We start from the raw sequence: 25,091 nt of genomic DNA, 5'->3' as shown, positions 1-25,091 counted from the left end.
GCTACAAATACTTTTTACTTACGATAAAGCCACTTTTCCTGAGATACATGATGAAGAGATCACATACTGATGTGATTTGTAAAGAACAATGTTTAATGGTAATGGAGGAAGGATACCATTCTTTTCCTAGGTGGGATTTGCTTATTGAGTTCAGCATGAAAATTCACTGTTTCATTGAGGTTGCTGTGCCTAGCATCACCAGCAAGCATTGGACATGTAGCTGGTACAGGGAGCAAGACTCATTCTCCCTAATGCTTTAAGCAGCCATACACCAACAAATGGGAGATTAATTGAAATGTATAGCTATGCTTTTCCCTTTTTGTTCTTCCCCCACCCTGGAATTGTCATAGTGTCCTCAAGATGAAATGTCCGAATCTGGGCAGTCTTCAGCAGCTGCCACACCGAGCACCACTGGAACGAAGTCCAACACTCCCACATCATCTGTGCCCTCTGCTGCTGTCACACCCTTGAATGAGAGCATCATTCAGCCCATCAGCGAATACAGTGGCACAACCAAGAGCAGTAAGAGAGCACGAGAAAAGCGAAACAGCCGGAACATGGAAGTCCAGGTCACGCAGGAGATGAGGAATGTCAGCATAGGTATGGAAGTTGGAGTTGGGTACTTGATCATTAAAATAATTGAATTCCCAGTGCTTTTGTCCCTCTGTTACAGGAAGAGGCTAGGAGACCAAGGGGTAATTGGTATGAAAAGTATAGAATTTGTGGAAATCTTACTCAGAAAGATATACAAGCGAGGCAGGGCTGATGGGATGTTTTCTGGGTAGCAGATTTTTAAAACATCAGTAATATGAATAGCTTCACAAATAGACAGGATGTGAATAGGTTATTGAGTTCAGTCCCCTGTACTTGCATTCATCCATGTCATAGGACTTCTTCCATGAGCAGTCAAGTCCCTTTTTGGTCTGACGTTTTTGCAAACTGAGGACCTCATCAATAACAATTGTTAAAAACTTCCATTTAGTTTTATGTCTGGACTTATTTGTAAGTATTTTACTTCTATTGTTTCATATCCCAAATTTGTTAGTTTGTGTGTTTATCCCCTGCTTTGATGAGTTTAAAATAGCAATTATATCCAGCTGTTTTTCTTAGCTAAATAAGCTGTTTTCTTTTAGTCCCCCTGAAATCTTTAGAAGTTATGCTTGTTTTCTGTCCACTTCCTGGAGTCCTTTAGTAACTTGAATTCATGATTTCTTGTCAGGTAAGCCTTCACCTAACACTTTAGCACCAGGCTGTTTAAATAAAGAGAAAATGATAAAAGCTGTTTTCTTTGTTTTTTCATATAGCTGTGCCAGTGTTGTGTCTGAGCATGTATTGTATTTAGGCTTGCAGCAGCCTTCAGAAATGAGAAATGGCCTGTAATACAGGTCATATACAAAACAACTGTAAAATTAGCTGAAGATCATAAGGGAAATCTGTGCAGGAGCACATGAATGAGTGTAGGTCTCCAAGGTTAGGATCTGAGCCAGATGATGACCTTTTTCTGAATAATACAGAGGAAATTCTGCTAACATTCCCAGGCTGGTTCCCAACAAATTAAGACTATAAACCAACATGTAACATCTTTTGTTGCAGCATTTGAATGGGAATTGCAATGGCTGAATCCCATTCTTCATTTATGTTAGCAGCTGAGGGTGTTCTGGGTCGCAGATGTCAATCTGCCAGAAACTAGCGTAGTTCTCCATAAAAGCATGTGACTTCTGCATAGCCAACTGTTGAATTGTGATCTGTTTGATGATCTTGGCCAAGGCAAGTCGGCATAAGCGTAGGTATCAGAGAAATTGAGAACAGATGTCAGTAGTCTGAATGCCCATAAATTCTTACCCTTGTTTTTACAGCTGTTGCTTTACACGCTCTTTTACCATCAGTAGCTTTCTGGGATCAAAATTTTTTCTCTTGTGTGTGTGCAACTGTGAAGTCATTTTCATGTGAAAGCTGCTTTTTTCTTGGTGGAATTACCATATTGTGGAACCAGCTCAAGGCAGATGCAGTATCTTTCCTGTGTGCTCTGCATATTCAAACTTTCAGCTATTTCTCACATGTAATGCAAAATCGGATCTTCTTGCTGAAGAGAAACACAGATACTTGAAGTTTGATTATTTTGTGCCTCTTACATGGTTAATTATAGATGCATAATTATGTCAGTGATACACATACATGCCTTAGAGCTGAAGTACCAAAAAAAGTACTCAGGTATTTGCAGAAAAGCTTTCCAGCTTGAAAAAAATGAAGAGGAAACCTGTTTCTGTGAGTTTGAGAGCCACTGGTGTATGGATGCATGCTTTGGCAACTGATACATATCATGCTTTGTCTTCAAATATGAAACTTGTTGCCAGCTGGAGCACAATGCCAGCCTAAGAGAATAAAATCAACACACCAGTTGCCATGGCTCTGATATTTGGCTTCTGGGGCTGTTTGGAATGCCAAAAATTTCACATCTAACAGGGACTAATGCAGTTTACAAAGTAGGTCTTTAATCCTTCAAGAATTTCTTGTGTGAACAGGCACTGTGTTCACATTGCTTGTTTAGAATAGGTGCAAGCCTGGGCTTTGGAACAGTTTGGTAGATACTGTCTTCAGGCTCTAGATTATACAGAAATGAGAACAGATTTTAAGAAAGAAATGTAGAAATAGATTTATTAAAACGTTTATTAAGAAATGTAGCAGATTTTAAGAGTAATTTCAGTGTAGTGGGTATCTAAAGCAGTTGTAGACTTGAGAATCTGTATTGAAATTTTATTTCTGTTGAGACTAAATACTGCCAGTTCACAACTACAGTATTCTCTGTGAAGCTGTACAATTTTAAATCTCAGTTAAAGCTGCATGGTGATTGAAGAGTTTTTATTGACAGAAAAATAAAGTTTATTTGTCATTTAATGGGTGAAATATTGCTGGTTATCACTTTTTAATGAGGATTCGGGCCAGTGACCTTGGTGACACTCTGGGCTGGGAGGGAGATGCTTGAGGTCTTCCTGCTCTGGAATTATGAGGGCACTTTCCCAGCACAGGTGCATTTATGACTCCAGATGATCAGCCACTTTCTCTTCCTATTTTAAGACTTGACACTGTAAAGTTTTGAAATGTTGATATTCAAAGCTGCAACAGTCACTTCAAGGAACACCATCCTGTGAAAGTCCTGATACTACAGATCGTATCTTCTGTCTTACCTAGGAATGGGCAGCAGTGATGAGTGGTCTGATGTTCAGGACATCATCGACTCTACCCCAGAGCTGGATATGTGTCAAGACCCCCGCCTAGAACGTACTGGGAACAGGTATTGACTGTGAATTTTCGCTGTGTGCTGTTTTGCTTGTTATGAGGAATGAGGAATGGATGCTGTGGCTTACTCTGAGTTCAAGGTACAGGTGTTTTAGAAAGTCCATATGTTCTGCTGAGTATGACATGAGGGGCTCTGACTTTCTTTGAGTTCTCTGGAGGCGACAAATGTCTCGTGATAACCTGCACAAAGACCTGTCCAGCTGACCCAGAACTGAGCTTGTTTGCCTTGTTAGATCAGAGGACACAGAGGTGTAGCAGCAAAAGGTTTGAGGCACAAAGTGAACATGGGCTTAAGCTGTCAAGAAGAGGGAAAAGATCATAAACTCGTAGAATAGTTTGTCTTGGATCAGCTACTTGCAGCTCCCTGGCACAGGCAGGGACACCTTCCACTAGAATGGGTTGCTCCAAACCCCATTCAGCCTGGTCTTGGAACACCTCCAGCAGTGGGGAATCCATAACTTCTCTGAGTAACCTGTTCCAGTGCCTCACCACTCTTATGGTAAAGACTTGTTTCTTCATATCTAATCTAGATCTATGCTCTCTCAGTTTAAAACTGTTACCCCTTCTCCTGTCAGTACAGGCCCTGGTAAGAATTCTCTCTCCATCTTTCTGATAAGCACCCTTTAGACACTAAGCTGCTCTAAGGTCTCCCTTTAAGGAGCCTTCTCCAGGCTGAACAAGCCCAGCTTTCTCAGCCTGTCTCCAGAGCAGAGCTGCTCCAGCCCTTGCAGCATCTCCATAGCCGTCTCTGGACTCGCTCTAACAGCAACACATCCCTCTTGTGTTGTTGCCCCAGAACTGGATGTAGGACTGCGGGGGGGGGGGGGGCATCTCTCCAGAGCAGAGATGCATATGTCTTATGAGAGATCAGTTCTGAATCCAGTTTCAAAACCTCAAGCTTTTTTTCAGTTCTATTTTTTTTTAAGTGCAAGTTTTTTTCTATTTTTTTTTTCAAAAGCAGGAGCAGGGCTGTTCCAACAAGAAGACAAGCAGGAGTAATCCCAGCAATCCCAGTCCCTCAGGTTCTGAGCAAAGAGGGTAGAGCACTGATGATGAGCTCAATCAGCAGCCCCAGACCAGGCAATGGGATGAATTAGGCCTGGTACTACCCATGAGGAGCAGGAGAAAGGGCTGAATACACTACACCTACATGTAGCTCAGAGAAGGACTGAAGGCCTTGGAGCAGTGGGTGGGTGTGGTTCCTCATACAGCTGGTCAGAGCAATTTTAACCCACCTGTGCACTCAGAACCTTGAGAGTTCTCTCAGACTTTCACTGAACTACTATGCTGCTCTGGTTCCTATCCATTACCCAGTTTGTGTTAAATAGGAGGCTCCCTGAAGGCCATTGATACTGGTACCATATTTCTGTGTGGTATGTGTTAAGTGTAGAATTATTAGTCTAGGTTCCTTGATTCATTTTTACTGAGGTCAGGAGGTTAATTTTACAGGATTTGTTAATTTTTACCCTCATCTAGTGGATAATGTGGCAAAACCACATCCCTAACTCTTAACAGGTATGCAGAAGACAGTAGCCTGACAAAGTGAAGGTGAGGTTTTCTCACAGTCTGAATCTGGACTAGATATACCCTCTTGAGCACCCTCCTAGAGAAGGGTATGAGCAGCAGTAACAGATGCATTTCTCACCTGTAAAACCACATACAGCTGAGCTCCCAGCAGGATATGTGGGATGTAAGGGCAATTCTTAGAGGCAGATGCAGGAGATAATTAGATAGCTGAAACAACATTTGTACCTTTTGATGGTAGTAAGAGGTGGAAACGTGCTCCTAGAAGGTATGATTAGAAAACATTAACTTTGATTTACCTTTCATGAAATAAGTTTTGTTGACAAGTGAAAGCATTTTGGTACATAGACTTGCCCAAAAAAGAAACTAAACCTTCAGGGTGATTTCATTTACTAGTTGGTGAAGGAAAAATGACATTTTTCAGCATTTGAGTCTTTATCTGATCTCGCTATCTAAGGTTGCCACCTAAACTGATAGGAGTGTGGGAATCCTTGCAGAAAAGTCAGAGCTGAGAGCTTCTGTGAGTTGAATATTTCTGTCAAATATTGAATAGTCATTAACTGTTATGACTTTAAAGGAGGTCAGGTGTGTGAGCTTTGGCATTGTACGTGATGAGTACTTGCTCTTGATATGGCAAATAAACCATTTTTTCTTTAATCAGTACGTTCTCTGAATAACCTTATGATGAAGGGGTGGAATGTGCTCTGAGGGTTTGATTTCAGTGGTATGGTAATTCAGAAATGTTTTAGCTTCAATATCGCCAAGTAACAAAAGTCCTTCATTTTTTCTCTTTCAACAACAGCCCAACACAGGGGATTGTGAACAAGGCATTTGGCATCAACACAGACTCTCTATATCATGAACTCTCTACAGCAGGGTCCGAGGTTATCGGAGATGTTGATGAAGGAGCAGATCTGCTAGGTAAAAACTTGCTCAGAACCATTCTGTTTTCTCTGGTACAATGACAACTGTGTTAGGCTTCTAGAGGCATGTTGGGAGAAAGTAACTCCTTTTGTTAAATTTTTTAAATTTAAATTATATGGAGATATTATGGTCTGTACTGCAGTTTTTACCCTTTTACTGTCAGTCTAAGACATGTAGTAATTCACTTTTTAGACTGATTTTGAAGGAGCTTGTAATGCCTGAAGTCTGGTTGTATTCTGTATTCATGAGTTGCACTTTGAAACAGTCAGAGAAGCATCTTTGCCTCAGGTAGCAATCTGAGCCCTTGGCATACTTTCTGGTGTTGGACTCTTGATTACTAGACCTTAATTTGTGACAGAATTTAAGTCCCTGCTGTTTTCCTGAATCAGAGCAATATGAATAGTCAGATAACATGGACAGCTGACAAAGTTATAACTGTGTAGCTCACTTTCCATTTTACTGCTTGATTTAAGGAGACTTAGGAGACATGAGAACTCCAAAAATATGCATAAAGCAAAAGATATGATCTGAAAATGTACGTTTCCTTTCTGGTGATTACTGATGTTGCTTGTGGAAAATCTTGTAAATTTGGTTCTGAATGTGTGTCCAGAAGAGGAGGAAGTTGAATCATGTCACAGATTAGCAGCAGTTCACCTTTGCAGAAATTTAATTAGGAAGACACTTGTATCAGCTTTGAATACGAGTCTTGTATTGGGACCCTATAAAAGTTGTGTTTCTGCAGAGAGGATAGATTTTGCCCTGTTCACTGGAGACTTCACCATGAAGATGTGGGCTGAAGACTTCCAGAAAGGATATTAATACCATACTACTTGCTTTATCTAAAACAAAGTATCTGTGAAAATGTTACTCTTGTAAGTAATAATGGAACTGGAATCTAAGAACAAGATTCAAACCATCACCAGAATGCTTGCAATACCTTTTTGATATGGGTAGGTTTGGTTTAGGGTTTGGTTTTTTTTAGAAGCATGGTGTTAGCCTTGCAACATGCGAGAGAGCTTTTGTGCATGGATTGATGACCATTGCCTGAAGTGTTAAAACATTTAATGTTTCACCTCCAACTCGAAATTGACGGAAGAAAAAAGCCTGCAGAAGATTCGGGAGGAATGCATGGGCTTTCTCTGCCTGCCATTGGAGGCAGCACATGCAGATACTTACAAAATGAAGAATATAGAAGGAAGAGCAAGATTTCCAAGTTGAGAATCATTTGGATGCTAGCAGTCATTGCAGAAGGACTGGGACTGCTGCTTGAAGTGCAGATAACAACAGGAACTACCTGTGATGGTTATAGCTTCATCTGTCTATTATTGAATGAATATTGGTTAGCCAGCCCTCATATGTTACCAGGAACTCTTCTAGCAGAATCAAAGTATCAAAACCAATTACAATCTTGCCATTGCCATCATTTTTATCTTGGTCCTCAGGTGCTTCCTTATCAATGCTTATCTGGGACAGTGCATAGCTGATTCTATGGCTATCTTCCACTAGTCACTGTGCCAACTGCTCCTTTCCTTCTCGCCCGCAAATGGCTGGGGCACCAGCTTCTAAGAATTACTCATCAAGAAAATGATTTGCTTGGTGTCTGAACGGCTTTGGACTACCTGTTCTCCACTTCTGGAAACCTGCCTTCTGGAAGTCCACTTGCCCTTTGGATTACCCTATAGTTTGACCCAGTGATCAGTGACAAATTCAGACTGTTGTTTTTGAAGGGCCAAAGATTTTAGTTGCCCAAACTTTGTAAGGTCCATCACCACAGTAGCAGTTAAAGTAGCAGAAGTCAAAGGTGCTTCACCTCTTCCAGTAATAAGGCTGCTTAAAGGCCAGTGATTGATTTTAGGTTGAACAGTTCCTGTGTAAGTGTGGCTTATGAAGACCACATAGTGTGTGTAGCTTATGAAGATATCATTTCTGTGCTGGGACAGTGTTCTGGTTTGAACGGAACATCAAAACTCCTGCAAGTGATCACATGGTAGGTTATCAGAACAGGAAGGCTTCTCCTGGTTCGTTTTCAAACCTGGGAGATGGGCTGTGATGAAATTGGGTAGTTCCGTGAGTTTTCTGTGAGAAATTTTAATGAACACATATGTTGCCAGGATTGTACAAAGAAAGGCAGAGAGATGTCTTAGGGGTCATATCTCTCACCAAGAAGTGAGATTTGTACTTGTTTTTTGGCTTTGTGCAGTAGAAGGCACAAAGTCTTCTTCCACTCAAGTTACTCAAACTTTTGCCTTTCTTGTTAGAGTAATTTTTCTCTCTTCCTGCTTTGCCTTTGAGTTTGAAGAGCCATAGAGGAAATTGTGTTTTATGGTTGTGATGTAAGAAACAAGATCCACAAGCCAGAAGAATTCTCTTTCTGGGTCATTTGGACTTTTCCCAGTAAATTAAAAGATTAGGTGAGGTTATGCCACCTAAGTAAAATTTTAATACTACTTCTGCTGTCTCACAAAATTTGGCAGTCAGTCTTTGAAGACTGTTCTCTGCTTTTGGACTCAGTTTCTTAAAGGAAGAGAAATCTCACTGAAGAGAACTTTAAAGTAGAAGGATCTTACTGAAATTACCATTGAGCAGTAGCTGGCAGGCATGTCTTGTTTCTCAAATGGAAAATCTCACTCATTCTTTCTGGATATCTGCAAAGCAACCATCATCTCTTGGTACACAAGAGATGCTGTTGTATATAAAATAATACTATTTATGTGAGTTCCCCCTGCTGCCACTAATACTGCTTTATATACATGAGTTTGCATAGGAAGTATTCTGGAGAAAAATACGGAGTGCAATTATTTACTAGTAGTAATTGTAGATCAAATTCCCTTTTTTTTTTTACTACAGCCTTAGGAACACTAGTTTTCAGCATATTCACTTGTTAATACAGATACTAGAGAGGGACTCTTCATCAGGGACTGTAGTGACAAGACAAGGGGGAATGGCTTTCAACTCAAACGGGAAGTTCAGGTTAGATTTTAGAAAGAAGCTCCTCTCTGTGAGTGTGGTGAGGCACTGGCACAGGGTGCCCAGGGAAGCTGTGGCTGCCCCATCCCTGGCAGTGAACAGTGTTGGATGGTGCTTGGAGCAATATGGTCTAGTGGAAGGTGTCCCCGTCCATGGCAGAGGGTTGGAACTGGATGAGCTTTAAAGTCTTTTCCAGCCCTGATTCTGTGATTCTCATCACAAGTTCTTACCTCCTGATCCTTGGTATCTTGTCCTTCTTCCATCTCCTGCTGCCTGCTTTTCCCTATCCCAAGAGTTTCTGTGAAGGAGAACTCACAGTTTGATTATGCACTATGGGCAGGTCCTTTCTTTCAGCTTTAGGATGCCCAACTCTGTTTGCTTTGGAGATTAAAACATACCTTCAAATAACAAGATTTTGTGGTGAAGACAGAAATTCAGCTATGTTAGTGGTAAGTTTATACTTCGTAGTTGAAATGGGATTATCAAACTGTGTCCCAGCACTGCACTGTGAAAAAAAAAAAGCCCAACCACCCCCCCACCCCACCCCCCCTCAGTTTTTTAAATGCAACTACTTGTCTCTTGCAAGCTGAGGTATCACTGAAGAGGCCATGTGTTATCAGAAGATTTAGTTGCTAAAATCACAGGGGGAGTGGAAAGGAGAAGGTAGTGGGAACTAGCTTTTCTGCATTTAGTGTTACACAACTAAATAAAGAGAAAATAAAGGGAAAATAAAGGTTTATCCAGGAACATGTGATTACCTGAGATTCATGTCTGGAAAACTGGAGGTAGCTGAGGAATGTGGTTGCAGTTGCACCACAGATTACCTTCCCTTAATTTATTTATTTTTCTTTTTTATGTCCTGTATGTAGAGTCATGCCATCTACAGTCATGGCAGGTCCTGTCCTTACTATCTCATGCCTTTTGACATTGAAATGGCTGAATCATTGTTAAGTTTTTTTTTAACAATTTTTTTTGTTTTGTTGGTTTCAGTCACTGATTGACCCTTTTTTTCCACTTCCTTTTTTTTCCCCTGTCTCTCTGTGCTTCGCTGGACATGGCCCGTAGGGGAGTTCTCAGGTGTGTATCTCCTTTCCTCAGTTTCCTTTCTTGTTTCTTTTTACCTTGTTGAGGTCAAATGATGTGGTATACACGTGTGATACTCCCCTGCTCTTGTCCAAACACGGTTGGCTTTGCAGACTTCTCCTGCCTTGCTTGGTTGCCTTGCAGCGGTGGGTCCCTGGGCAACAGGATATCCCCCCTCTATGCTCACGCCCGTTGCATTTCAGTAAGCTTTTCTTGTGTGGCTTTATGCAGGTTTGTTACACTGGCCTGTCACTCAAGTTCTTGGGTCTCAAACTACTGTTTTTTTCTGTCAGGACGGATGCTACGGTTGGAGCAGAGCTTGGGTGGGCATGGAACTGAGTGAGGTTCCCACTGTCCTCTCAGTGAACTGTGCTGTGAGGAATCCCTCTGTGTCCATGGTAGTCACTGGGTTAGTGGATTCACACTGGCCTTCTGGGATAGCTGTAGTAGTATTAAAGACACTTGCTTGATGGATTAGAGTGGCACAGCCTCTGTCTTGCATGGAAGCTTGGCCTTTCTGGCAGAACTTGTGGTAGCTCTGTCTTGTTTTAGTGGAGGAGACTTGCTGCCTTAGGGCCATGCTCTGTCCTCAGAAGGCACTTGGGCCTTAATGGAATTTCAGATGAAGTCAGGGGGATCTCTCTTGATTTCAGTGAAAACTGGATGAAGTTTTCTCTGTAGTGAAGGCAGATGCGGTACCATAATACTATGTGGTAATGAGCTCTCTCACATTCCATTACCCGGCACCTCTTGCTGTTGGCTTTAGGGTTACAAAGGAAAGGAATGACATCATCCTTTCTCTTAGTTCAAACTGCTTTTACTCTGAGCTGCTTTTTCATGGATGTTTCTCAGAAAACCTCCTGCTGAAGTTGAGTTGGAGTTTGTCAGAGTGGGGAGGTTGATTTGTGCTTGTACAAAAAGTCCAGATGAGAGCTTTGATATCCACCCTCCTTTTGTTTTCCTCCTGCCCTTATCCTTCCCTCTCCTTGTTCATAACGTCTGTTGAACCATCTTGTTGTGAGGATCGGAAACTCAAATACCTCTAGTGCAGGGAAAATGATGAAGATAGAAGAAACTCATTTTGAGCTTGTCCTGACGTCTGAAGTGTAAATCTCTCTTAGGCCAGGCTGCAGCAAAACAAGTGTAGATCAGTTACTATTGAGCATCACCTCTAATGGCACCACACACAGATGTACATATGCTGATGAGCTGCTCTGTTTTCTATTTACAGACTGGTACTTAATGACTGCTTTTGTTTTTCTCTTCCTTTCTTCCCCTTTGTCCCCATCTCTTTCTGTTCCCTTTCTCGTATGGGATGGCTCTCATAGTACGGGATGATTTCTTTGGTAAGGCGAAGGCCTTTTTTCTTTTTTCTTTTTCCTTTTTTTTTAATGTGCATTTTTTTCCTAAACTTCTTCCATTCACTCAACATCCCTCCATGTGTCTTGCATTTCCTTGGTTTGTTTTTTTTTGTGATGGTGGTGTCACCTTTCCAAGAAGCAGGATGCAGCTGGTCAGTAGCGGTGACTTGTGGATTCTCCTCTGTTTCTTGTGGTGGATTATCCACTTTGATGGTTCATACTATTTGCCTGGCTATGGAAGGTGGACAGTGTAGGATGGGCTCTGTTTAGGGCTCTGTCCAGATGTCTTTTCCCTTTGCTTCATGCCACAAAGGAGTAAAGAGATCTCCTTTTAGTCACTCCATGGTGTTTTGGGTTTTTTTCCCATGAGTAGGACCGTCCCATTACAGCCTGCAGTTATCTTCTACCATACATTCTGTGGCTCTAGGAGGCTTCATCCATTTCTTGATTGCAGGACTAGCCCTTCAGACCTCTCACTGGTTAAAGGTTTGGGCTGCACTGTGTCACACACTAATAAAGTAGAAGGTGTGCTGAGGATGCTGATGTTTGGATGCTGTATGGCTTTTAGTCCTGGTATGATAGCTCACTCTCTTCACTGAGTTCCTTTCTCTCCCCAGAAGAGCTGCAGAGAAGGATAGATGACTCAAGGATAAAAAAAATTTAGTCCAAAAAAACTGTGGGCTGAAATCTTTCCCTTGATGTCCCTCAGCACCTGTAATGTCCTTGTGCCATTTTAATGTCTTACTGGCAGGATATTTGATCATTTGTAGAATCACTAAAAAGGAACATAATTTAAAAGAATTTAATAAAGTGATGACTTCTTGGTCTTCTAATCAACATATGGCATGCTACAAAAGAAAGGGCTGTACTCACCAAACCAAAAACACACTTGAATTTACTCTGCAGTTAGTGTCTTTTTTGCTATTTGCAGTATTCTCTAACACAGCATCCAATGAACACTTTGCCTGAAACATCAAAGTGATTAATTACCTGCCTACTGATTTTCCAAAAGTTACTTGAAAATGCTGCTTCTTACTTGTTCTTGCTGGGAATTTGCTTTTGCCATCATAAATTCATCCCATTTAAATGTGGGAAGAGGAGAGTTGTGATGTGTTCTCACTTCCTGTATGGTACCATGTTTTTCTTAACTTCCATTTACTTCATGTTTGTGTTGTTTTTATTTTATTGCAAATATTAACAAATCAATCATCAAATAATGGTTCATGAAAACTGTTGATGTTTTTGCTGTAAAGGAAGTGGTAGTTCAGAGGGCAGGACAAGGAGCACTTCAGCACACACACTGATGGTTGTGAGGCTTCTTCATGTTCTGGGATCTGTGGTGAGAAGTGAGCTACAACCTTCAGCATTGTTCCCCAACAGGGAGAGGCCTCTTTGCCTTCAGTTCTCAGGTGGCCTCTATTCCCCATTGTAAGACAGAAGCTGACGCTGGCAGCCAGCAAGATCCTGGCAGCAGGAAACAATCCACATGTGCTTTTGGTCCTTAAATTCCTTTCCGTTTGGTTTTGTGAAATAACTGAGTTTGACTTTCACTCTTAGCCCTAGATTTTTCAAAGCGCTTGCATCCCAGTCTGCATATTGCAGTCACTGTATGTTGATGTCCAAGTGCAAGTGCAGTGTGTCTGATTTACATGTTTTGGGTGTGGGTCTTGAGTGATGGGACTGAGACTTCAGATTTTAAATGTGTGAGAAAACTTTTAAACGTAGAGAGATCAACAGACAATATGAAGTCTTATTAAAATTGCTCTCATGGAAGGCTGATAATGGGAAGCCTTTCATATGCATGAAACTGGTCACAGTCATGATTCCAAATTAGTACCACGAAACAGAAAATTTGGCTTATACTGAGAAGGAAAGAAAACCACTGATATGCAGATCTGGCCAGCAATTTTGACAGTGTTTTGCTGTCCGCTGTGAAAAACCCATGAACTTCTTCCTTCTTTCTGTATGAGTGATGATAAAAAGTGGTTGCAGTAGCTCATGGCTGAAGCAGGAGTTACTGACTTGACTTCCTCTGATTGGCATTAGTGAAGCTTTCCTCTGTCCCTCTTAAGGGAGCCTGTGAAAGTTTGGGGTAGGAGGCTAGGTCTGCATTTGGGCTCTTTACAGAAGGACACATGGGTGTCTTTGCTTGCGCTGCATGGTCTTTCAGCAAGAGGTACTCCACTCTCCACAACAGGATACAAAGCCTAGAGAAGCCTAACAAAAGCAATTTCTCTTCCTCAAGCATGAGTCAGGCAGTGCCACACAAGCTTCACATTTCTAGGGGAGCAGGTGAAAACTTCCTGGCCTTTCTTTACAGGAATGGGCAAAGAAGTGGGGAATCTGCTGTTGGAGAATTCGCAGCTACTGGAAACCAAGTAAGGAACTTGCATGCTCTGAATGGCCTGCCTAGTAGTTACGAATGACACGTCATCTTGAAGTAGGTCTTGGACAAAACTCCGGCCTCACAGGGGCTTGCTTGTTTGTCTAACAGGTTCTCTTGAATACTTGCTGTTTGTTCAATTGTAGAAGAGGAATTGCTTTTCTGAGCAAGTTTCCTAACTGTTTCCTTTCTGGAGGCACTTGCAGTCTCTTAGGCATGTGCTGTTAGGGTCTGATCCCAACTGAAATCGGTGCCAAGCTTTTAATTTTCAGTGGTAATCTAGGTGTAGGTGTGATCCTCTGTGAGGACATTGCTGATTTTATTTGCAAGGTTTGCCATTTGGAAAGATAATTTTCTTACTATTGAGAAGACTTTTCAAAGATTAAAGAGATGATAGTGGAGAAGCAGACAATGTAATGGACTTATTTTTTGAGAAAGGCCGACAAACCAGATAGTAAAGCTAAGCAGCCAAGAAGAGGAAGGTAGAGTACTCTGAAGGCAGAGTTTGAGAACTTTGCATGATAGGATGCTGATTTTAAAGATTTTAAAATACTTAACGATTTAAGATATTGGAAATGCTTATTTATATCAGCATCATCCACAGTTATCTACAATTACAGATAATAGCAGTTATGAAAGTTGTATTTCAGATCTTCAGTATGTTAAAAACAGATTTGAGCCTTATACAGGTGATAGGTTACCCTTACACCTGCTTCCTGCAGTATTCTCCTATCTTCTTGAGGAGATGGTCTGTCAGTCAGGATTCAGGACTGGCCAAACCTCATCATGACCAGTTATGGTGATCCTGTGTTCTTCTGCATCTCCTTCTTGCCCAAATCTTCTTTTCCATGAATTAGAGCTGGTCTAAGTTGTTTAAATACACCCATTTCAACTGTCAACTGGTTTTGGGCATTTTTTGCTTACTGTCCCTTTCACACCTTAAAGAAATGCTTTGAATGTTGTGAAGAATGATTTGATTGCCAAGGTGGACCAGCTGTCTGGAGAGCAGGAAGTGCTGAAGGGAGAGCTTGAAGCAACAAAGCAAGCCAAAGCCAAAATGGAAACCAGAGTCAAGGAGCTGGAGGAGGAGCTGAAAAGGTGAGTGAAAAGGAAGCTGGGAGGACATGAGTGTTAAGCCCATTTCCTCTGCTGGTTTTACTGTGTTCCCCTCATGGAGTTCAAGGTACCTTTACAGAGTACTTCAAGGCTGGTGGTAGCTGACTAGGAGATATTTTTAGTGTTATGTTGTTTTTGCTGAATTGGATTATTGAACTTTAGAAAACCTGCAGTTTTCCTCTCCAGGAATAGGATTCTGCGGCAAATCCAGGCTTCCTGGAGCGAAGCGTTCAGGGTTTCAATTTGCAATAAAAAAAAAAAAGGACTTTCAAAACCATCAGTTTTGAAGGAAACTGTCAGGAGTTTCATCCTCATAGCAGCCAGTATAGCTCTGAGGGGAATGAATGCTCAGTTAATGAAAGAGCTAATACAGCTTCCCACAAACAATATTTAAATGCCAGTATTGGCAATTGTTTCATTGTTCATAAAATGAGAAGAAGAGGCAGAAGAGATGTTAAAGTCCTATGCAGGTAGCATTTGGAGTGATCCCACTTCTTATTTTCCACTCCATCTAGAGAAACCGAAGCCTGAATGCCTAGCAAAGCCTGTGATGATTTCACATCCATAAAACTAAAGATGTCACATGGAGCTCAAAGAAATATAATTAGGTTTTAACTTGCACTGCAGTATCTCAGTGAAGGGGACATGTTTGTTTTGCAGCTGGAGTCTGGAAGGTTGCCTCTGTAATCCGAGCACAGAATGACCAAGAATAACACAGACTGGTCATTTAGGTGTTCAAAATGTCTGAAATGAAAGGCTCACAAGCAGTGGAAATTACGACTGATTTTTTTTTTTTTTTTTTTTAATGTCTTCTGAGTCATAAAAATATATCATGTGTATAATATAATAAATATGCTGTAGGGACATGGACTTCTAACTGACAAGTGTGTGTTTTTTAGATGGAGACAGCTTTTTTTTTATGCAATGTCTATACTGGTAATAAAAGTTCTTGTAATTCAGATGGGATTGTATGACTGCACCTTGGTATGGAGTTTAAAGAAACTAAAAGCACTCAGTTAAATACGTTATTTTATTAACATGGATGTGCTGTTCTCTTCTTTACTATTATGGCAAACTGTCCTTCGCTTTAGAAGCTTTTTTCACTGCACTGAAAACAGAAGTGACCCAGAAGAAGACCTTGAGCCAGTATTTTTACTGTTGATAATGGCTCAGTTTCCCCATGGTGAAGATCTCATCAAACATTTGAACATAGACTATGGCTCTGAAATAGAAATTGGCTGGACTGTTTCAGCAGTCAATATTTTGGTGCTTGCGTTAAATGTTCCAAATAAATCAGGTGACTGTTGGTGAAGCTGTTCAGAGTAATGTGCTGCAAGAGAGAGGGAAAAATATCAGAGAGCTATCTCATGGTTTGTATGGTTAGCTCACAGTTCGAAAGTGTTTCCTTGTGATGCATGCAGACAGAACATCCCATAGATGGTTCTCCTCCTAAAACCTCAGGGCTAGCTGTGGTTTCACTTGCTAAGTTGGATGCCTTTCTTCCTCTTTCCTAGAGTGAAATCTGAAGCCATTGTTGCCCGACGAGAACCCAAAGAGGAGGTGGAGGATGTAAGCAGCTATCTCTGTACAGAATTGGTATATTACATTACTAAAATGCCTGCGGGGAAAGGGGGTTTATATACTTACTCTGTATTAGTTCATATATACTAGTCCCAAAATGCATCATGATCTGCCTGTGTTAACAGTGAAGCTAAAGCTGGTGAACTGAGGGTTGTTGCTGACGGGTGTTGCTAGCCATGAGATTACCTCTTCAGATGACTTTCAAACCATAGTTTGGTTTGAAAAGATGAGCAGCTGACACAGTGCTAGAGCAGTGCCTGCTCTAGCACCATTTACCTGCTTCTCCCTAATTTTGAATTAAAGCCTTGTGTACAGTGTGATTTCTCTCAGGGTCTTGTGATAGTCAGGCTTCTCCAGAAACAGTTGTCTTCACTTTGGCAAGGAGACTGTAAGCCGTGAGGACATTGTGCAGAGAAATTCAGGTTATGCAGTCAGCTCTGCATCAGTAACAGCTGCCTTGTATTAGTTCTGTAATTCAGTCTTGCAGCATTGTTTTTCTCGTTATTTGTTTTACACAAGCTAGTAATGCCTGTTACAGGGTGCAGGCCAAGGCGGCTTATGGGCGTGACAGCTCTTGCAGCTGTTCTGGCTAAGCTAGAGGTTTTTCAACAAAGATGAGCTGTAGCCAAAAAAACTCAACCCAAGCCTAAGTACTAACAGAGATTTTTCATGTCAGTGTCAACTCTGCTAGGACAGGGAATTAGATACACTTCAATATTACTGTGTTCTTACTTTGCGAAAGGTACTAGAGCAGACTCAGTTTGAGCCTAGTTCTCTTGATTTAACTGGGATAAACTTGTTCTGTTGAGAATTTAGGTAGTAAGAAAATTTTCAAGTTATTATTGTAAAATGCTGAGGAGGGATGAATTTCTTTTAAGGTGAGCTGACAGAAGGTCTGGTTTTTTAATTAAAAGAAAAAAGCTTGTAAAATTCCTTTTAATTTATGCAATTCTTGTTTTGACTGCTCATACAGGTGTATTCCAAGTCCAGGAAGGCTGGAGAGGGACTTGGTTAATTTATGCTATTCCAGCTCCACCAGTACTCACCAGCCAGGCTGAGCTTGGGAATTGCCAATACAGAGGCAACCCAGTGCCACTTCCTAGTAATGAGTTCCCAAAATCTTTAGAATTTCCTTTTTGGCAAATATTTTCCCTAGCTTAGTGATGTTACTCTCATTTTCCACTCAAAGGAGACAAATCAAATCTCATTCCTGCTGCCTCCTAAGCCGTGTGCCCTCATTGGAAGGCCAAGTTGTGTCACCAGAGAGGAAAAGGCTTTCCTTTAATTTCTTGTGCCCTGCACCTTTATCAGTGTGTTATTACAGAATGCCTCCTTCCTAGTCATGTTGAGAAAACGGATAGCATTATGTGGTAGCTCCCTGCTGCTCATGCCTGGCTTTGCTAATGAACTAAAACTTTGATTTCCAGACTTCTGGATCAATGGACCACTGTGTATTCTCATAATTCCTTGCAGATGATGAAAACACCTTGCTGGCAATAGTCCCTGCATGGGGTTTTCAGTTTGGTGATGGATTTTATTCCAGTTTCCATGGGTTGGTAGAATACCCCAAAAGTCCATGGGCTGTTGTTTGGAGTTCACTTGTCTAGAATTAGCACCTCCTAATGGGGAATTCTGGGGCTAATCAAGCAGAGCAGGAAGCGAACTAACAAATCTGTCTTTCTGACTCCTGACTTGCCCTGTACTAACATCAGTCCCATTCCATCTTTTGTTGGCTGAAGCAGTGCTCCTCCCCTCTGCAGGACAACATTCCCATAGCTCAGCGTCGCCGCTTCACCCGTGTGGAAATGGCCCGGGTTCTAATGGAGCGCAATCAATACAAAGAGAGGTTGATGGAGCTCCAGGAGGCTGTCAGGTGGACAGAGATGATCAGGTGAGACTGGATATTGGTGAACATTCCTATTTAGGAGAGAACCTGGCCATGGTTGACCTCATGGTCAGTGGAACCCCCACCAATAGATAGGTTGAGAAGTGTTGAAAGTTTCTGCAAACTGTAGATGCTTCTCTCCTAGTAGCTAAATTCTTTCCCTCTTATTCCTGAACCTGGGTTGCAAATCTCAAGTTGCCATTTTTCTTTGGAGACACTGGGAAGTTCTTTGTCTTGTTTGTTTTTTGTGAGCTAATTACACTAGAAGAAGCTGTAGGGAAGAACATTGCTTCTAATTGAATTCTAAAGGCTATGGCTTGAATTGAATATTATGCTGGGGTTTATAGTTACCAGCCTAGTACTGATAATATTTCAGGGAGTTGATAAAACTCTAAGTTGAACACACTTACTGTCACTTCATGTCTACATTGAAACATAAAATAGTTGTGTGTGCTCACTTCCTCTGCTGTGTTTTGAAACATGTCAGAATGAATTCTGAATCTTGACATGGCTTTCTTGATGGAAATGGCCTGTTCATTGGCAAAAGCTTGGGTAAGAGATGCTGAAATTAACGTGCTTCTGCTGTGTTCGTCGTTAGAGCTTCCCGTGAGCACCCATCCGTCCAGGAGAAGAAGAAGTCCACCATTTGGCAGTTGTAAGTTCTTTGGTGTTTTGCATAGCATTGAGAAAAGGGGAAGTGTTGCCAATTCTGCTTTAGACAGCAACTTAGTAGACTTCAGCATTAGTGAAATGTCAACTAAAAGTGTTGTTAGCTGAACCCATTTGCCTTCACGGGCTTCCTTTGTTCTTAGTGAAATTCAAAACAGATCTGAACCTCTGTACTGGTTTTGTTTTACTGAATGAAAAAGATAATGAGTATCCTGGAATGGCAACATACATACACTCACGATCAGTTTTAATAAAGGGCTGTTTTCAGAAGGTATTTGTTTCTGGAAGCTAAAACCTCATGTCAGTCAAACTGAGGACTTGGCTCTCTGTTTGAAATAGGATAGTTTTCATGAAGGGCATACAGCCCCTGATTGCATACCTCGTTTTCCTTGTTGTAAATCTATGATGTGTAATCTCTGCCAGTATGTTTTCTCTTATCTCTGGGTCTTCTTCTGTCCTCAGCTTTAGCCGTCTGTTCAGCTCTTCCTCAAGTCCCCCACCAGCAAAGAGGACCTACCCGTCTGTGAACATCCACTACAAGTCTCCAACAACAGCAGGGTTCAGCCAGCGTCGCAGTCACACCATGTGCCAGATCTCCTCTGGCAGCCGCACCCTGGAGTTCTTCCCTGAAGAGTGAGTTCTCACACCGTGTGCCAAGCCAGCTCCCCCTGCAGCATTCCCAAATAGGAGCTTTTCTTAAAATAATCTGTTTTCTGTGTTAAAAAAGGTCTGTGTGGTGTTAATATGTTTCTGTTCCTTGTGGTTTTGGTTTATCTCTGTGATCTTTCACTCATCAGTTACCACATGGGTGGTGGGCTCGGCAGACTTCGTTCTTTCAAACATATCAGTGCTGTGGCGCTCTAGGCTGTGATGGTTCATCTCAGTAGGGACCACTGTAGACTTGGGCTGGCCTCAACCCTGGTTCTGCACTCATGTTTGCAGACTGTGATAGAATGAAGTAGGGTGGTTGTGGTAGAGAGTGATGGCAGCACTGGGACAGCAGGGTGGAATGTCTTGCCCGACCCTATTGACAGGGAGTTCAGGTGAAGACAAAAGTTCTCTCAACAGCACATTTAGGTTACAATATTTGGTTTTAATCTTGGAATGATATTTTAAAAACCTATTGAGAGCCAGTTGATTCCCTGTTTCTGAAGGGTTTTTGGAGCATTGAAGTGGAGATAACAAAGATTTGGCCTGGAGCTATAGATGCAGGATACTTGTCTGTGCTTCCTAACAGAGTTTTTCTCTCTCTGATGTCCTGCATCTGTTTTCAAAGATGGATTTAGTTTGCTTTGTGTTTCCTCCTGCTATGGTGATGCTCCCTCAACCTTCAGTTTCTGTTTTTAACCACAGACTAAGAAGTAACACTGTTGGTTCTCTCCTCAGTGACTGCACATCCTCAGCACGTCGTGAACAGAAACGGGAACAGTATCGCCAGGTCCGGGAGCATGTGCGGAATGATGATGGGCGATTGCAGGCCTGCGGCTGGAGCCTCCCTGCCAAGTACAAGCAGGTAGGAACCTCTCTCTGGGTAGGCTGAGGCAACATTGTCCCTCGCAGTGAAACCAGGGGAGACCTAACTCTCCCACTGGTAACCTTAGTCCTTAAATATTTCAGTTAGAGGTTTCATATGCATGTATGTTTTCATGATAATTGTAGGCACAAATCAAATCAATGTTTGCTGTATCCCCACCGAAGTCAGTAGAGGGAGCATTCCTCTGCCTGCATGAAGGTGCTGAAAGAACCTACCTTATACCAAAAGTAATTAAACTGTGTTGTCCAGGCCCCATTACTTAATCATAGAACCACAGGATCATAGAATCACAGACTGATTTGGATTGAAAGGGACTTTAAAGTTCATCAGTTCCAACCACCTGCCACAGGTAGGGACACTTTCCCCTAGACCAGGTTGTTCAATGCGCCATCCAACCTGGCCTTATTTACTTTGTTATTGTAACCGGGCTTGAACATTACGTATTTTGTTTACACTCGGAACTTTACCAGTCATTCAGTATAAAAGCCAAATGCACTGCAGTTTGCTCCCACTTCTTCCCAGCAGTAACACAAAATCAAATTTCATCAGCCTCATTTCTTAGCCTGTAGGCTAATTTCATTTAACTGGTCAAAGACCATCTGAAAGGAAGGAATCTTGCAGTGTGGTTTGAAAGTGAATGGTGTCCCTGCCCGTAATAGTGGGTTGGAACTAGGCGATCTTTAAGGTCCCTTCCAAGCCAAACCATTCTATGATTCTGTGAGTTTCAGGCCATGATGGAAGGAATGCCAGTGTTCTGACTTCTTTGCAGGGAGCATCCATTAACAACCCATCCGTTAGCAGTCTACTAGCAGTGCAGTGTGTCCTCTGTTAACCGTAACTGGGGCACGATATCATGGGGAGAGAGGCATACTCTAGGGTAGGCTGTTCCCTCCCTGCAGGGACTCTGTTTCATACAAGATGTGAGATGAAGCCTTAGTAGTACCCACGTCATAGACTATTAAGTTTGGTTCTGCCATAGTGGTTATGGATCTCTCTTACCATAGCTTGGTGTTTACAGCTTTGTACTGTCTTTTTCCTCCTCTCTTCCTCCACAGCTGAGTCCCAATGGCGGTCAGGAAGACACTCGCATGAAAAACGTCCCCGTGCCCGTATATTGTCGCCCATTAGTAGAGAAGGACCCAACCATGAAGGTATATTGTCTCTGCATACCATTCGAGTCCAGAAAGCGGACATGGAATAAGCAAGGAGTTTTAATCACTAAATGTGCAATTTTTACAATAGTCTGTATTTTTCTTAAATTATATATTCGAAATTTCAAAATCTTCTGCTACCTTTTTTAGAATATGGTTTCTAGTGTATGTAGGGAAAAAAGTACATCTCTGCAAGGACATCATTCTCAGCAGATTTTGGTTGCCAGGGCCTATGGTTCTGTCTTACACCTTATGCTTTTTGAGACAATTCTTACATAATATCAATTTTGTGCTTATAAGACTTCTGGTAAAACTTCTTAGGGTATAATACAAAACAATAGAAATTAATAAAAATGATTAGGTGAAAGTAAAAATGCATTTCAACACTTCAGATTCCGCTGTTGACAGGGATCCACTGGTAACAGGCCAAAATTACCTAGAACAGGTATTTGTGAAGCTGCGTCTGTCAGTACTAGAGTAGAACTGCAATAATAGAGTAGAACTGCAGTTGAGGATAGGTCATCTCTCTGCACATTTATTGGCTATAGCTATTTGTTTTGAAATAAGCACTTTGTTGTGAACTTCATTCAGAGCTGATTCTGGGATGTCATTCTGATGTTTCGGTTGTAAGAAAATTCTTACTCTGTTAATTGTTTCTAGCAGTTTGACTTGCTTTTTGGATAATACTCTCTTCAGCATCTTTCCATTTGGTTTTGGACTTTCCTTCCCAGCATTCTCCTAAAAAACTGTCTGGAAGTAGTTCCAGGGCGTTTAGCTAGATTGGTTTTCAGAAAATATTGTGTGCTGCTTTCACTCTGCACTAGTTATGTAGAGAGCTAAACCAGCTCCTTTTCCTTTTTTGGGGGGGAGGGGTGGGTGGTTGGGTTTCTTGTTTTGTTTTGTTGGGGTTTTAATGCTGTTTTGTTGTGGTTTCATTTTTTACTGTCGTAGTTCTGTAAATAGCGTTTTCAGCTCCGACAAACTGATTTTTGGGCAAAAGCCTTATGAGGAGGCAAGAAGAGTGCAAGGGGTGGGAGGGGGACACGACTGCCGTGAATATATTTCCTCAGCCAAGCAGTCGCTGTCAGTTGTAGTTAAGCAGTCATGCTTTTCTTGTAGCCCAGGCTAGTAACATCTGCCATGCCCTGCTTGCTTTGCTACAATGGCTTAGGAACCCCAAAGTCAGAAAAACTGAGGAGCCTGGTTTTAGGCACCTGATTTATTATATTTATTTTCTTTAAATCTTTCATTTGCGTCTCTGAAGAAAAAAAAACAACTGACTTGTCGTGGTTTAAACCCAGCCACACAGCTCGTTCACTAACTCCCCCTCTTCCTCCCTCTTTCTTTCCTTGCCCCCCGCCTCTGCTCCCGGAGGGATGGGGAGGAGAATCTGAAGAATGTAACTCCCGTGGGTTGAGATAAGAACAGTCCAGTAACTGACGTATAACACAAATCACTACTGCTACCACCAGTAATAACAATGATAAGAGAAAATTACAAGGGAAGAGAATAGGATACCACCTGCCGAAACGAGTCCGACCCTAAGAGAGAGCCCCATGGCCTTCCGGGTAACTCCCAGTTACCTCTCTGGGCATGACGTGCTGTGGTATGGAATACCTCTTTGGTCAGTTTGGGTCAGGTGTCCTGTCTCTGCTTCCTCCTGGCCTCCCCTCCTCCCTGGCAGACCATGAGACTCAAAAAGTCCTTGGTCAGAGTAAGCATGACTTAGCAGCAACTAAAAGCATCGGTGTTATCAGCACTGTTCCCAGGCTGAAAGTCAAAAACATAGTGCTGCACCAGCTACTAAGAAGGAGAAAAAATGACTGCTACTGCTAAACCCAGGACAGTATCCACCCCTTATTCCATACCATTTACATCTCAGATCCCACATTTTCAATATACCATCGCTCTTACATGTATATATACATCCACATACACACACAGACAGAGAGAAAGAGATCATTTCTTAGTGCATGGACCAAACTCTATAATGCTGCTGAGTCCATTCAGTCCATAGTATCAGGTTCCATTTCTTGTAACAGTCTTTCAGGGCAGGAAAGGCTGTGTGCAGTGTTGGATCGTTGCCTGCTGATGCTGATCATTCCTTTACTGCAGAACTCATCTGGTTCTATCAAAGTTCATTCTCTGTTGGGATGATGGTTGGGGGGAAGTCAGGGCCAGTTGCTGGTGACTTGAAGACATCTAGTTGATGGGCTATAAAAGTATTACACAGCAGGCAACAGCATACAATTAAGTTCATTGGCTGTTTTCCCCTAAAATCAAATCCCCTTGAGGTATACGTCGGACTTCCCCATCTTCCCGCATTACCCACCAAGTATATCTGGGTCCCTGAGCAAAAGCAATCCCACAAGTGGGTTTGCCTTTACCTGAAGCAGGAATAACCCAGACTGTCTTCCCCAGCAAATTCTTTATGTGCACCACAGGAACTTTGTCCCCCTCTACAATATATAAAAGTTCTGACTGGGCTGTTGGCAGATCCTCTGGTGTTGACCAACCAGGTGGCCTTTGGTAAGTGTGTATCCCAGTGCTTGAAAGTTCCCCCACGCATTGCTCTCAGTGTAGTTTTTAACAGCCCATTGTACCGTTCGATTTTCTCAGAGGCTGGTGCATGGTAGGGGATGTGATATACCCACTCAATGTCTATAAGGGTGTTCCGGAAATGAGTCCCATTGTCTGACTCAGTTCTCTCTGGGATGCCGTGTCAGCAAAAAATCTGTTTCTCAAGGCCCAGGATAGTGTGGAGCACAGCATATGTTTCCAGCCACCCGGTGGTTGCTTCCACCATGGTAAGCACATGGCACTTGACTTGGCGGGTTGTTGGCAGTGTGATACAGTCAATCTGCCAGGCCTCCCCATATTTGTACTTAAGCCATCGTCCTCCATACCAAAGAGGCTTTAACCGTTTGGCTTTTTTAATTGCAGCACATGTTTCACAGTCATGAATAACCTGGGCAATAGTGTCCATTGTTAAGTCCACCCCTTGATCACGAGCCCATCTCTGTGTTGCATCTCTGCCCTGATGGCCTGAAATGTCACGGGCCCACCGGGCCAAAAATAATTCACTTTTATGTTGCCAATCTAAGTGAATCTGAGCCACTTCAATCTTAGCTGCTTTATCCACTTGTTGGTTGTTCTGGTGTTCCTTAGTGGCCCAGCTCTTGGGTACATGTGCATCTACATGGTGTACCTTCACCACTAGTTTCTGCACCCAGGCAGTGATACCTTTCCACAGTGCAGCAGCCCTGATGGGTTTACCTCTGTGTTGCCAGTTGCTCTGCTTCCATTGCTGCAACCTTCTCCACAGGGCATTTGGCACCATCCATGAGTCAATATAGAGGTAAAGTACTGGCCACTTTTCTCGTTCAGCAATGTCCAAGGCCAGCTGGATGGCTTTCACCTTGTCAAACTGACTCAATTCACCCTCTCCTTCAGCAGTTTCTGCAACTTGTCATCGAGTACTCCATGCACCTGCCTTCAATCTTCAGTGCTTTCCCACAATACGGCAGGACCCATTAGTAAACAAAACATACTGTTTGTCACTTTCTGACAGTTTATTATATGGTGGGGCCTCTTCAGCATGCACCACCTTTTCCTC

General features: G+C 42.2%; 1 protein-coding gene across 33 annotated transcripts in view; it reads left to right on the top strand.

The window, feature by feature from the left end:
• MAPK8IP3 (mitogen-activated protein kinase 8 interacting protein 3) overlaps window positions 1-25,091 on the top strand; it is a 79,785-nt gene that overhangs the window by 32,556 nt on the left and 22,138 nt on the right. For 12 of the 33 annotated variants that reach the window (XR_009746967.1, XM_061473820.1, XM_061473804.1 and 9 more), the window contains 13 exons: window positions 351-600; window positions 3,190-3,292; window positions 5,624-5,742; window positions 9,778-9,789; window positions 11,124-11,141; window positions 13,477-13,534; window positions 14,485-14,637; window positions 16,170-16,251; window positions 17,976-18,127; window positions 18,720-18,776; window positions 19,253-19,423; window positions 20,177-20,303; window positions 21,380-21,475. Coding sequence is in view for 32 of the 33 variants with exons in the window: in XM_061473820.1 (XP_061329804.1) it covers window positions 351-600; window positions 3,190-3,292; window positions 5,624-5,742; window positions 9,778-9,789; window positions 11,124-11,141; window positions 13,477-13,534; window positions 14,485-14,637; window positions 16,170-16,251; window positions 17,976-18,127; window positions 18,720-18,776; window positions 19,253-19,423; window positions 20,177-20,303; window positions 21,380-21,475 (1,398 nt within the window). In the remaining variant the exon portion in view is untranslated. The remainder of the gene's footprint in view (window positions 1-350; window positions 601-3,189; window positions 3,293-5,623; window positions 5,743-9,777; window positions 9,790-11,123; window positions 11,142-13,476; window positions 13,535-14,484; window positions 14,638-16,169; window positions 16,252-17,975; window positions 18,128-18,719; window positions 18,777-19,252; window positions 19,424-20,176; window positions 20,304-21,379; window positions 21,476-25,091) is intronic. The other 21 variants (XM_061473822.1, XM_061473810.1, XM_061473821.1 and 18 more) reach the window with 12 other exon arrangements.

This window comes from Pezoporus flaviventris, unplaced genomic scaffold (assembly GCF_033815535.1).
Source record: "Pezoporus flaviventris isolate CSIRO_AGI_PZ_B2104156 unplaced genomic scaffold, CSIRO_AGI_Pfla_v1 ptg000078l, whole genome shotgun sequence".
NCBI classification, from domain to species: Eukaryota; Metazoa; Chordata; class Aves; order Psittaciformes; family Psittacidae; genus Pezoporus; species Pezoporus flaviventris.
The sequence above is the reverse complement of the archived record's forward strand: the minus strand, read 5'-3'. Positions and strand labels throughout refer to the sequence as shown.